We start from the raw sequence: 13,294 nt of genomic DNA on the forward strand, positions 1-13,294 counted from the left end.
AGAGAGCAGGACAAGGCCCTGGATTCAAACCCCACTAAGCCATAAAGCTCACTGGGTGATCTTGGGCCAGTCATTGTCTTTCAGCATAGGAAACTGACTTATATTGAGTTAAACTGTTGGTCCATCTAGATCAGTATTGTCTATACTGGTTGGCAGTGGCTTTCCATGGTTCCAGGCAGGGAGTGTCTCTCAGCCCTACCTGGAGATGCCAGGGATTGAATCTGGGACCTTTTGCATGCAAAGCAGATGCCCTGCCTCTGAGCTAAGGCCCTTTCAGCCTAGCCTACCTCACACGTTTGTTGTGAAGATAAAGTGGGAAAGGGGGAACCTTGAGGTCTTTGGGGAAAATGCAGGATAAATACAAAAATAAATAAATAAATAAATCCGCTCCAGAACGTTTTGCCTGAAGGCCAAACCAAGTAAGATGTTTACTCTGCACTGGTGGAGGAAGAAGAGTTTCGGCCCATTTTTTAATAACTGGGACACATAATGTCCTTAGAAAAATGTAATGGAGATCAAATTCTCAGCCCCTTGAAACTTGCTTCTGATTCTGCCAATGTTGTTAAAACAGTTTGAAAACTTTGGCTACAATCCAGAGCACGTTCTGACATTTATTTATTTATTTATTTATTGGAAAGGGATACATTAATTTATGCAGACATCACATTGTGTGTTGTTTGTAAGCATGTTATCCAGCTAACTTTTATAGACATGATATAATTATAATGGCACATCCATTTCAAACATCCAACCTGAATGATAACAGAGAAAAAGTCAGACCCTTTTGGAAACCAGAATTGGTTGATGAATAGAAAGTATATACTTTCTATCTCTCTTTCTGCTGAAACCAAGCCCCCATGGCATCATACATCATAAAATCATTTTAAAAAATCATAAAAATTTAAACATACTAAGTCCACAGTCCTAACTGCCTACTCAGAAGTAAGTCCTGATGGATTCAAATGGGCTTACTCCCAGAGAAGTAGGGTTAGGATTGCATCTTAAAGCATTGAAGCTGAGCAACAATTAAAACAGAAGAGTGAAAACTTTACATTGTACGACAATTTTTTGTTCTGCAGTACAGAAATACTGAATAGTAAAAAGCTAACTCCAAGCCAACAATATTAAGCATTTGGAAGTATTGTTTTTCAAACTACAGTAGGGCCCTGCTAATATGGCGGGTTAGGGACCAGGCCCCCACCATAAAGCGGAAATCGCCGTAAAGCGGGGCCCCATAGACTATAATGGGCCGCGTGGCGCGAAAATGATGTCAATATGACATCAAAATGGCACGCGACAGAAAATACCCGCTGTATTAGCGGAACAAGCCCTGTAAGAGCGGGGCCTTTCCCTAATTGAAAACCGCCACATGAACGAAGCGCCGTAAAGTGGAACACCGTAAAGCGGGGCCCTACTGTATACTCAATATTCACAATTGAATGGGGAAAGACTAACGTTTCACAAAGTTTAAAGTAAGCATATTTTAAAGCAAGGTTACTGCGATCTTCAAAAACTTTACAAGAAGTATCACAAATAGTCTGTGGATTCACCGAGCTGTGTTTGCATACCTCCCCCCAATCTGAAACACTTGATGTCATAGAATTTGGTCTATCCTACCCTCTCACTTCCAGAATGCACTGCAATGATGTACTGCCAAGCCTTGGCAATCACTTCATTTTTATTTCTTTATTTACTAATAGGCAAAAAAACCCCTTGCTGTTTAAGAATGTACCTGCAGCCAACAGATATTTCCATCAAACTTTAAAAAGCGGGGAAATTGGGCAGCTATCGTGAATGCACCAGGGGAGCAGGAGATCTGACCTCTGAGATATAGTACTGCACTATAAATTTGTAAAAATGCAAACACAATTTCCTGTGTAGCTTGAAAGAATTTGGTAACATGTGCCTCTGACCATTTGGTGAGTGGTGGCAACACCTCCAATCAGCCCAAATAACAGAAACAAGACATGTGCTGTGCTGATCTTGATTTAGCAGGGAGGAAGCAACAATATTAAGGAAGTTGACATAGTTCAGATATTCACTTTAAATATGTTTGATTTACTTTGCAATTTTAGCAAAGTTTGTTATGGTAAGTTATAGTAAGTTATGGTAAGTTAGAGTCTCCAGTGGGCATGAGGAGTGTATCAGTTTGCACAAGATCAATGAGTGGGAGATGAAATAAATTCTAGCAAAATTCTAGATGTGGTCAATGTTTTTAATGATCATGTCAACCCTTCCTTAAGTGGAGTGGTTTAAGCATAGCAGGTGGAACACATGCATCTTGGGCAGACCAAGTTTGTTTTTTCCAACAGCTAGACTGAGTCATAGCTTAAGTAGCAACATATTGTAATCAGTCTGATTTTACATGAGACTGCAGTTTCAGATTTGATTGTTAATGGACCCAAAATAGAAATAGAACATAACCTCCAGTTTGAAACACAAAAGGCTGTCTTCATCATCATATGACATTGACCAATAAAAAGACTTTGAAATTAGTAAATATAAATTTGACACAGATTTCTAGGATGGATGAGAGAAATATAATTTTCTAGGTTAGATTCTCTGTAGAAACAGTAGTAACACAGGAGAGAAGCAAAATAAGGATACCAACAAACATACAAAAATGTAATTCTCCATCTTTAGAGACGCAGTCCTGATTGCAGGTGTTGCCACCACTTATCTCAGAGGCACGTTACCAAATTCTTCCAAGCTACACAGGAAGTGGATTGGCCTGTGAAAGACCAACCCAAATTGTGATTGCATCTTTATATATTTGTAGGGCAGTACAATATCTCAGAGAGGAAGTCAGATCTCCTGCTCCCCTGGTGCATTCACTATAGCTGCCCAGTTTCCCTGCTTTTTAAAGTTTGATAAAAATTAACTGTTGGCTATAGGTACATTCTTAAACCACAAGATTTGTTTTTTGGGGGGGGCTATTAGTGAATTTCTGCTTTTAATCTGGGCTGTAAGAAATGGGATCCTGTGCAAGTTTGCTGAGAATGGAATGATCATTTACATGCTTACTGAGTTCAATGGGATTTACTCCCCTGCAATCATACTTGGGATGCGTGAAACTGACCGCGGGGGGGGGAGAGCAGGGGGCAGTGGAGGATGGGCAGAGGGGAAGAGGGGGGATGGGAGCACCTTGAATAAGGCCCAGAAACGAACTGGCAACCAATGCAGCTGTTTTAAAACAAGGGTTATATTCACTAATAGGGAAGAAAGCCTTGCAGTTTAAGAATGTAAGTATAGACAACAGATATTTCTATCAAACTTTAAAAAGCAGGGATTTTGGGCAGCTATAGTGAATGCACCAGGGGAGCAGGAGACCTGACCTCCTCTCTAAGATATTGCAGCACCATACAAATTTGTAAGAATGCAAACACCATTTGGGTTGGTATTTCACAGTCCAGTCCACTTCCTGTGTAGCTTGGAAGACTTTGGTAATAATAAGAATTTGGAAGGAAGAAGGAGGGGAGAGGAGGAGGGCAGGTTTGATCATTTGCATGCTAATTGAGTGGGATGTGCTCCCCTGCAATCATGCTTAGGATGGGGGAGGAGGGAGAGGAAGAAGGAGGAGGGCTAGGGTGGGGAGGGGAGGAATAGGAGGAGGGGAGAGGAGAGAGGGAGGGGAGGGGATAGGGAAGGTAAAAGGCAGGTGTGATTATTTGCATGCTTATTGAGTTCAGTGGGATTTACTCCTGTGCAACCATGCTTAGGATAGGTGAAACTCACCATGGGGGAGGAGAAGGACAGGGAGGGAAGGCTGGAGTGGGCAGGGGAGGAGGAAGAAGGAAAAGAGGACAGGAGAAAGAAGAAGGAGGGCTAGGGTGGGGAGGGGAGGAATAGGAGGAGGGGAGATGAGAGAGGAGAGGGGAAGGAGGGGAGGGGAAAGGCAGGTATGATCATTTGCATGCTTATTGAGTTCTGTGGGATTTACTCCCATGCAACTATGCTTAGGAAACTGACCATGGGGGGAGGGGGGAGGAGATTGGGTGGGTGGCACTGGGCAGAGTGAAAACTCCTTTCCTTTCCTTTCCAAAAGAAAAACAGTGTTAACAATATCATTTACCCCCCCCAGGATTTTCCCCACCTTTTCATCCTGCACCAGACACATGTAGTCTGCCACCCAAATTTATGCCAAAGCTGTTTCTGGCCACATCCACACAAGACATTTATTCCTCTAGTCATTGCTTCCCCAAAGAATCCTGGGAAGTGTAGTTTGTGAAAGGTGCCCAGAGTTGCTAGGAGACACCCTATTCTGCTCACAGAGCGACAATCATCAGAAGAGGGGCTGTCTGTTAAACCACTCTGACCGCTGGAGCTCTGTCAGGGGAATAGGAGTCTCTTTACAACTCTCAGCACCCTTCATAAACTACACTTCCCAGGATTTTTGAGGGAAAGGCTTGACTGTTTAAAGGGGAATAAATGTCTGGCATGAATGTGGCCCCCTGAATAGCCAAGCCAAACAGCTGTGAGTCTGACTTTTAGAACACTGAGAGTTAGTTCTTACTGCGCATGCCTGCGCTATCATAGACTCCAATATTAATTTTCTTAAATTAATTAAAAATCAGCCAGTCCTTTTAAAAATCTTTTTAACTGCAGAAGATGAAGGTCAAAGTATTGGGCAAGGTCAGTAATAGGATTACAGGTACTCCGTGAACATGGGTGATTTTTAATTAATTTCCACAAATTATGAGACCATTGTCAGAAAACAGTCCAATAGGGGTCTGGGTTTTTTTTCTCTTGTTTTAGACGTTGAACTCTCGATTCTCTCTGACTGTTTTGTGTATCATCGTAAAAACTTTGAGGGTTGTTAAGCAAGCGTTTCTGAGTTCAGGACTATATGTTTTGTAAGATTTTGCTTTGAAATGAGCTTATGGGAAGCATCAGAATGGCATGGGGGGTATTTTCAATTTAACATTGTGGAATGTGAAAAGTCCATGCTGGCTATAGGATTAATTTATATGCCACCCTTTAATTTTAAACTTTCCAGAACAGTTCACATATCACACAGTCAAATACATAAGAGAGCCAGTTAAAACCCTAAGAGCATATCCATCTTCAAAACAGGAGCAAGAAAACAATCCCATAGACGGTGTGGGAAAACTCATGCCCAGAAGCCAAATGTGACCCTTCAGGCCTCTCTGCTTGGCCCTTGGAACTCTCCTCAGGCCACACCCCTCACTGGCCCTGCTTCATGCCTTGAGTCTCTTTGCATGGTTGAAAGTGTTTTTGCTCATGCCTCTTGCTCACCTGGAAAGGGGATAGAGGGGAGTGTGTGAGGGTGTACAGAAAGTAGCCCCCTGTACAAAGGCAACATTTTAATTTGTTGTTCCATTCACTTTTACCACTACCCCACCCACCACTGACATATGGCCCTCAGATAGCTGTCTAGAAGGGCTGTGTCTCTATATTACACGTGGCTCCTGGACATTAGATGTAAATGGGCAGAGCCTCCAAAGACTGGTTTTTAGACTCCAGGAACTGAGGCTGCAAACACAACATGCATTTAAAGCACATGATTTCCCTCAGGGAAATCCTGAGAACTGTAGTTTACCCGTCACAAAGCTACAGTTCGCAACACTTTTAACTACAGATCCTAGGTTTCTTTGGGGGAAGCCATGACTGTTAAAGCAGTATAAGAGTGTTTTAAATGTATGGTGCAGATATGGTCATGCAGATGAAGAACATTTGTTAAAACTGCTGTGTGTCCTGTGAAGAAACTTTATAATCATCTCGTTACTGTCCTTTTAGGCTTCAAGTTGCTGTATTCTTCATGAAAAATTGCTGTCCCAGATGGCAAAATCCATTAATCACACACCTTCTTTTCCCCCTCCTCCAGCAGAGACATCTTTCTTATGAGGAAAGCAGCTTTCAGGTGCAAAACTAGCAAGTAGCTTGGGCCAGATAGGCTGGGAGGATGTAACAGAGCTTGGAAGGTTACTTTTTAAAAGGAATAAATTTCAATTACTGTTACATGGCCCCCAAAAGGAATAAATTACCATTACAATTGTTCTGAAAGGAACTGATTACTTTAATGTTACTCAAAAGTAATCACTACAATTACACTTAAGTTATTTTTAAAAAAACTAGAGTGCCTACAAAATGCTGGCCTTGGCTGCTGCACACTAAGTCGCCTAAAACAACATTAAAAATAAACACACACACACAGAGGTAGTAGAATAATTCTTTTTATCCATAAGATAGCAGTGGTGGTCTCTCTGCTGGGAAGGGAGGTGGGGAGGGAGGCAGAGGCCACTACTCAGATCTTTGCACGTCAAACCAAGTGCAACCCCCTCCCACTCAGCCATCAAGCATAATCTCTCTCACTTAACCACCTCCCGGACCTGCCCTGCCACTAAGGGACACCCACCCAAGCAAACATTTCCCCCTGAGATGCAAAAAAGTTAAAACACTGCAAATGCAGCAAAGTAGCCAGGGAGGGCGGTGGAGGTCGCTTTGCATGCCAAGTGCAAACAGAGTAATCACACACACACGTTGTTATCTTTTACCTCTATAGTTCTGTATCTCCATTCTGCTGCTGCCTCCTTCTCCTTTATCCATGTTCTTGCCCTCAGACTCTTTTCTCCCTCCGCTCCATTCTTCTCCACCACCGTCCATTGTTTTAAACAATTGTTTTCTCCACTCCACCCCCATCTCACTCTCCACCTCCTCCCTCGTCGCCTTCTACCCACCCACAGAGCATGAGGGAAGAGCGACTCTGCACAGAAGCCCAGTTTAAGGCACATGATTTTCATCCACAAATCAATGAAGCAGATATCCCCTGGTCCCTCCCCCCCCCGTAATGCCCAGTAATGAAAATCATGTGCCTCAAACTGGGCTTCTGTGCAGTGTTGCTCTTCCCTCCATCATCCCTGGTCATTTACCATGCTCGCTGGAGCTGATGGGAGTTGTGATCCAAAACATCTAGACCTCATGGGGGAAGGCTGAACTCAATGTCTGGGGGTGGGGTGGGGACTTTTTAATTTCAGAATATAAAATACATTTCTAATGTTAGTGTCTGCTTTGTGCTCATTCATTATGTTTCGTCTTGGGAACATTGGCAATACAGTCAAGAGTTAGAATTGTACCCTTTTTCATTCAGTGTGAATTTGGGACAGTCAATGTACAGTGTGTTAAATTGACAGTGGAAATGCTGACACAACCAACACAAATATAGCAGCGCTATTGAACACCACTGTAGTTATGCTACATTATATTAGAACGTATGGTATAATTTAGTTTGGCATAAATGTATCTTTCTTTGTCAATGAATTGCTCATCATTTTTGCAAAATTACAAATCTGTAACAGTAAAGGTAATTCATAGCTTAGCTGTAGCATTAAAATGATAGAGTGTTTCCCTTTTTGCTCAATCATTGATCTTTCACATTTTTTCCCCTGTTTGATAGCATTAATCACATTTATTAGCCAAGCGCTTATCATAAAGAATGTTGAGTGTTTCTGTGCCGGTACTTTCATCTTCAATTAAGATGCATTTTTCCTCCTGCCGCTGTCCCTTACATGTTGACGAAGTATTACTGATTCTAATTGGAAATCAAGTTAATGAATTCCTGGCATTGTCAATATCCTAGACAGGCGCCTCCATACCCCTACTTCCCCAAATCCAACTCCTTTCACCAATACAAGATCTAATTAAATGCTTTCATTGAAAAGGAAAAAATGGAACGTACCTAGATTAACATTGTGTCACTTGGAATATTTGGCCTATACATAATTATGATGGCACAAGATCCAGTGTGCAGACAAGATACCTTCCTTAATTGGCATTTCATGTTTTTGTGTTTTTTTATGCAGAAGAGAAAATTGGGGAGGATTTGGCTGGCAAGAAATGCTTGTAATCAGGGAGGGGCTAGTTAGAGTGAGTTTTCTTAAGTTTAGATATAGATGCCTTGTCATAATAAATGCACTTGACCTGGCACATGGGACAAGATGTGCAGTGTGATCTTCTTTACAAAAAAAAAAAGAATCTAATGTGCTGCACCAAGGTCATCTGAAATATGCCAACAAAAGCTGAATTCTCTGACCTGTACAAAATTAAGACAGTGGAGACACATTTGTGACCTGCTGTTAATATGGAAAGACAGTCAACTATTGATCACGCTGAAGGACAGCCTGGCCCTGACCACTGGGTAAATTCTTGTCAGCTGAGATATACGTGTTCACTAGAAGATCTAGATTCCATACTCTGTGCTTTATATAGCAGGGATAAGGAAGCAGTGGCCCTCTAGATGTTGCTGGACTGCAGCTCCAGTCAGCTCCAACCAGCAAAGACAATGGCCAGGGGTGATGGGAGTTGGTCTCCAACAGCAACTGGAGGGTCCCTGGTTCTCAATTCTTGCCATATAGCATAGGCTCTTTATACAAAATTGGTGAATTCTGGATGGCAGGTTTCCTAATCACACATATAGAGCTCACGTAGTCCATAAGTTTCTGTTCTGTCTTTTAGATAAACTTGCAGAGATCAGGGACATGAACAATGAATGCAGCTCTCCCTCCCCAAATCCATTAGTTCATATTCATGGATAAGTCAAATGCACATGGATATGTCACACACACAGGTCTAGAGTCACAGAATTATAGAATCAGTCCTGATTCTGATCATCTCCTCCCTGTCAAGGAGGTGTTGTTGGTGTTGGTGGGGAATCTTCTCATGATCCTTTGCCAGTGATGCAAAATTATTGCTGCAAACCCGACTGAATCTCTCCTCTCCAAGCAACGATTAAAAACCTGTTTTTGCACACTGTTCCTCAGGTGGAAGTGAATCCTCGTGGGATAAAGAGAAACTTCAGTCGCCCATCACAACGGGATCCCATCACGGGGTTAGCCACACAACGCTGTCAGGGCAGCCCAGTCTGGGAAACACTCATCCCCTCAGCCCGCTGCAGCAAAACCATCTTCTCACAAATCGTATGTATGCTGGCCTGAAAACATATAGTCATTTTTTTCATTCTCTGCAGGGTCATTAGAGATGTGGGGGGAAAGCTGCAAAAGTTAAAAATCTGGGCTAAAAATCTCTCCCACGCTTTCACAGGACAATTCTTCCCTGCAAAAGTCTATGGGGATATTTAAAATATGAACATAAGAAACAACCCTGCTGTGGATCAGGCTAATGACCCATCTAGTCTGGCATGCTGTTCTCACAGTGGCTGACCAGATGCCTATGGGAAGCCTGCAAGCAGGACCTGAGTTCAGGAGCACTCTCCCCTCCTGCAGTTTCCAGCAACTGGTACTGTCTCCAACCATGGAGGGATAGCATAGCCATCATGGCTAGCAGCCATTTATATCCTTCATGAATTTGTCCAATCCTCTTTTAAAGTCACCCAAGTTGATGCCCATCGCTGCCGCTTGTGATAGTGAAATTTTTGGACAATTGTTTGAGAGCGATGGGAAAATTTGAAGAATTTTCAGGGTGACGGCCTTAACATTAAATACGAGGTATTTACAAAAACAGAAAAACCCTTGCTGCTACTTCAATTTATTTCTTGGCTGTGCTCAGAAGCCCAGACACATTCCAGGAACAGGATTGCCTCTGTAAATTTCATGTCTATCTTTTTAGTAACGAGAAGAGAAACACCCTAAGCTATCTCTTATTTAAAAGTCAGACCACCACCATTACCCCAAATATCTTAGAATTCACTAATCCCATTAATCCAATCTTTAGGGGGTGTTCCTGTTCCCCCTCAAACTTGGTAAAATTGCTGGGCCTAATACATAAGACCAGCCCTAGCCCATGTAGGCCCAGATCTCTTAGAGGTTACACACAGGTATCTAAGCACTTTTGCTTGGGTCTGATTACCATTATGTGCCGAACAGTCTTTGTGAAAAGACAATAACATTTTATTAGAAAGCCATTAAAAAAAGTTGGAAGCAAAGATTCCCAGTTATACAGGTTTCACTGGTAATTCCATCAAGCTTAGTGACTTAATATAATTGAGAAATGCAGTCTTCTTTTCTTTCCTGATGCACTAAAGAATATTTTGCCCAGGCCAGAGAAGGTGAAGAATGTAGATGAGTTGCATGTTAGAGTGATAAGGGGAACAAGAAAACGGTTGTGAAAGGATAGCAGTAAAAGAATGAGAGAGAATTAAGATCTGTAATGTTTTAATTTGCATTCTCACACGTTAAAAGATGGATTTTTGCAACTTACTTGGGATATACGTCATGTGTGCATGATACACACACACACACAAATAGCTTGATCATCACTCCCACTATTTGTTGAATTCACTGAGCAATTTGCAATGGCTCTTACAATAATGCCTTCTCTGGTTCCATATTTCAGTAAAAGTCCCTAGCCTTCTTTGTGGTATGGACTTACAATGGCCAATTTCTATATGCTGTCAAAAGTTATTTTCTATATTGAGTTGGTCAGCAGCTTTATAGCGTTCAGTATCTTTGCAAGGTCCATGTATGAAATTTCTTTCTTATCTTGCAGGTTAGTTTACTATCTTTTTGTTATTGTTGTTGCTGTTGATCACTCAGTCATCTTCCACAAGACAATTCAAGGGTTTATTGACTATCAGGCATTATGTCTGATTTGTGAACATGAGATGCATTTCCTTCACACCCCCTTTTGAAACACACTTGATGTATTGTGCCTTAAAACTGGCAATGTGTTGTTAAATTCCGTTTGTAGTTTGCATTTAGTTTGCATGTCAATTGAACTTTAAGTAGGCACGCAACTCAGTGTGGACAGATGGTGTCTGGGTGGGTTGAAAACTCCATGGAGTATGAGGAAAGATTATCAGGCTGCCGCAGGGGCATCAATAAGGAACAAAGACTTACATTTGTATGAGCTTGGCGGGTTGGGTGGGGTTGCAAGACAGCTTAAAGAAAAGAGAGATGTTACAGGCACTGTTTTGAAAGTGGGCGATTAATTTGTACAATAAATTCATTGTACAATAAATGTGTACAATAAAATCATCAAAACATCAGAAAATTATAAAATCACAAAATGCAGAACAAATAATGAATTCTGAATCAGATTAATTCATATTTAAATTCATATCCAGCCCTATCTTCCAAGGGTACAGAGCATGTAACATTTAAACAGATTTAAGATGCTCAAAGAATCAATATAAGAACTTTGAAGGCTAAACACGCATGGATAATATGCCCTTGCCTGTTTCCAGAACTAAAGTCTTGTTCAGATTTTTTAGAAAGGTTCCTGCTGGTCCTAGGAGGGAAGGTGGGGAGCATTTCAGCTCTGTGCTGGAAAGTGGCACACTATCTGCAGTTGGTTCCTGTTGTCTTCCAAGTACAGTTGCACCTTGTAGTTTTGATTTATTCAGCCTTGGCTATGTATGATAGGCCCAGTTCAGATGATCATCTGTCCTGGAGATGGGGAACCTGTGGCTTTTCTGATGTTGCTCGACTACAACTCCCATCATCCCTGACCATTGGCTATTTTGTATAGGGACACAGGTTCTCTGTACCTGATCTATATGCTGCCATTCAGAAAAGGCATGGGGAATGCTTGCCCCTCCAGAAATTGTTGGATTACACCTCCCATCAGCCCCAGCCAGCGTGGCTAGCAGTCAGGGCTGATGGGAGCTGTAGTTCAGCAATATCAGAAGGGCCAAAGGTTCTTCATCACTGGTTTTGATATATCATTGTGAAGGAGCCTCTTGTTCTCAGGCTGCTCACACTTTCTTCTCTTTCACATGCAAGAGGAGGAGAGAGAAAGCTAACACTTTCACATTAAAATGAACTGCTGTTCCTCATTACACGTGAACTCAGTGAACTGTGGTTTGCTCTAACTACAGTTAGGTAAAAGGCTGATATCCTGGTTTGTTCTTAAAATGGAGTTTTCCCTTCCTCATATCACATGAGAAAGGGGAGTGTGCAAGCCCAAGGCTCTTTCACAAATATTTAAATCAGCCTTCTCCACCCTGGAGTCCTCCATGTTTTTAAACTACAACTCCCATCAGCTCCAGCCAATGAGGTCAGTAATCAGAGATTATGGGAGTTGTGGTCCAAAACATCTGGAGGGCATCAGATCAGCAAAGGTTGTTTAGATATCAACTAAACTGAGCCTAGAGATCACCCCCCTTTATAGTTATTTTAAAATCTTGTGCCATATCTTCCACCTGTGTAGCACATCAAGGTACCTGAAAATGCTAAGTCATAATAACGTTGTACATGATCATAATGAATGCATAATCATCACTGTAAATTGGGGAGGGAAACTGACAGTAGGTGACAGTAGGTGGAGCCAGAGCCAGTGATAGGCAGAGGCTGGAGCCAACTGCTTCTGGTTTTCCATCATTCCTCCCCACTGCTAAATTCTACAAAGATAACACTGAGACCAAGGAGGAGGAAGCTGAAAGCCAGGGCCACCTTCTGGATTGGTTGTAAGGAGCCAGGCATGTGGGGGCTGGCTGGGGGCAGACTTAAGTTTGTGGGGTAGTGTCCCACTTACCCTAATGGACCAGACTCCACTGAGTACTATTTATTTATTTATTGCATTTATACCCCGCCTTTCTTTTCATGATAGAAACCCAAGGCGGCTTACATGTGGTTCCCAGGTGGTCTCCCATCCAGGCACTGACCAGACTTGACCCTGCTTAGCTTTAGCAGGCAGCTGGCCTTATGTGCCTTCAGACCATAGCCTGGGACAATTCCGCAGGAAGATCTGCCAGTGCTTCATTGATGAGTTATATAATGTATCATAAGAACACAAGAACATAAGAAGAGCCTGGTGGATCAAGCCAGTGACCCATCTAGATGCCTATGGGAAGATGTCAAACAGGACCTGAGCACAACAGCACTCTCCCCACCCCCCGCAGTTCCCAGCAACTGGTGCTACCTCTGATGATGGAGGCAGAGCATATTTTGTTGACTGGAGATGCTTGTCCATTGACATCCACCTCTGTGTCTTTGCAGCTGTATATTTATAACCTGGCTTATACACCTGAGGTATCTGTGTTTTCATCTTTTTTAATTACTACTTCTGTAGGTGTTTTATGCCCAAGTTCACTTTGCTTAAAATATTACCTCCATGTTTGTTAAGAAAGCTTTAGTCCTTGACCATGCCATCTGTTTGTGGTGTGGATCTATTTACTTATTTTTCTGTTCTTCACCTTTTCCCAAGGGCTTGAGGGAAGTAACAGTCCTTAAAAATAAACCAAGATAACACACAATAATGAAATAGCTAATAAAATTCAAGGTATCCCATATCTGTTCAGCCCTGGCCATTGCATGGTGGCTGAAAGAGGAAAAACTCACAGTTCTTCCAGAAGGTATTTGGAAGATATGGATTTGAGGAT

General features: G+C 42.2%; 1 protein-coding gene across 4 annotated transcripts in view; it reads left to right on the forward strand.

Annotated features, from left to right (window-relative positions):
* DACH2 (dachshund family transcription factor 2) overlaps window positions 1–13,294 on the forward strand; it is a 406,794-nt gene that overhangs the window by 304,770 nt on the left and 88,730 nt on the right. For all 4 annotated transcript variants that reach the window (XM_061598827.1, XM_061598830.1, XM_061598829.1 and 1 more), the window contains one exon: window positions 8,778–8,933. In XM_061598827.1, coding sequence (XP_061454811.1) covers window positions 8,778–8,933 — 156 coding nt within the window. The remainder of the gene's footprint in view (window positions 1–8,777; window positions 8,934–13,294) is intronic.

The sequence above is a fragment of the Rhineura floridana genome, chromosome 16 (genome assembly GCF_030035675.1).
Source record: "Rhineura floridana isolate rRhiFlo1 chromosome 16, rRhiFlo1.hap2, whole genome shotgun sequence".
Classification (NCBI taxonomy): domain Eukaryota; kingdom Metazoa; phylum Chordata; class Lepidosauria; order Squamata; family Rhineuridae; genus Rhineura; species Rhineura floridana.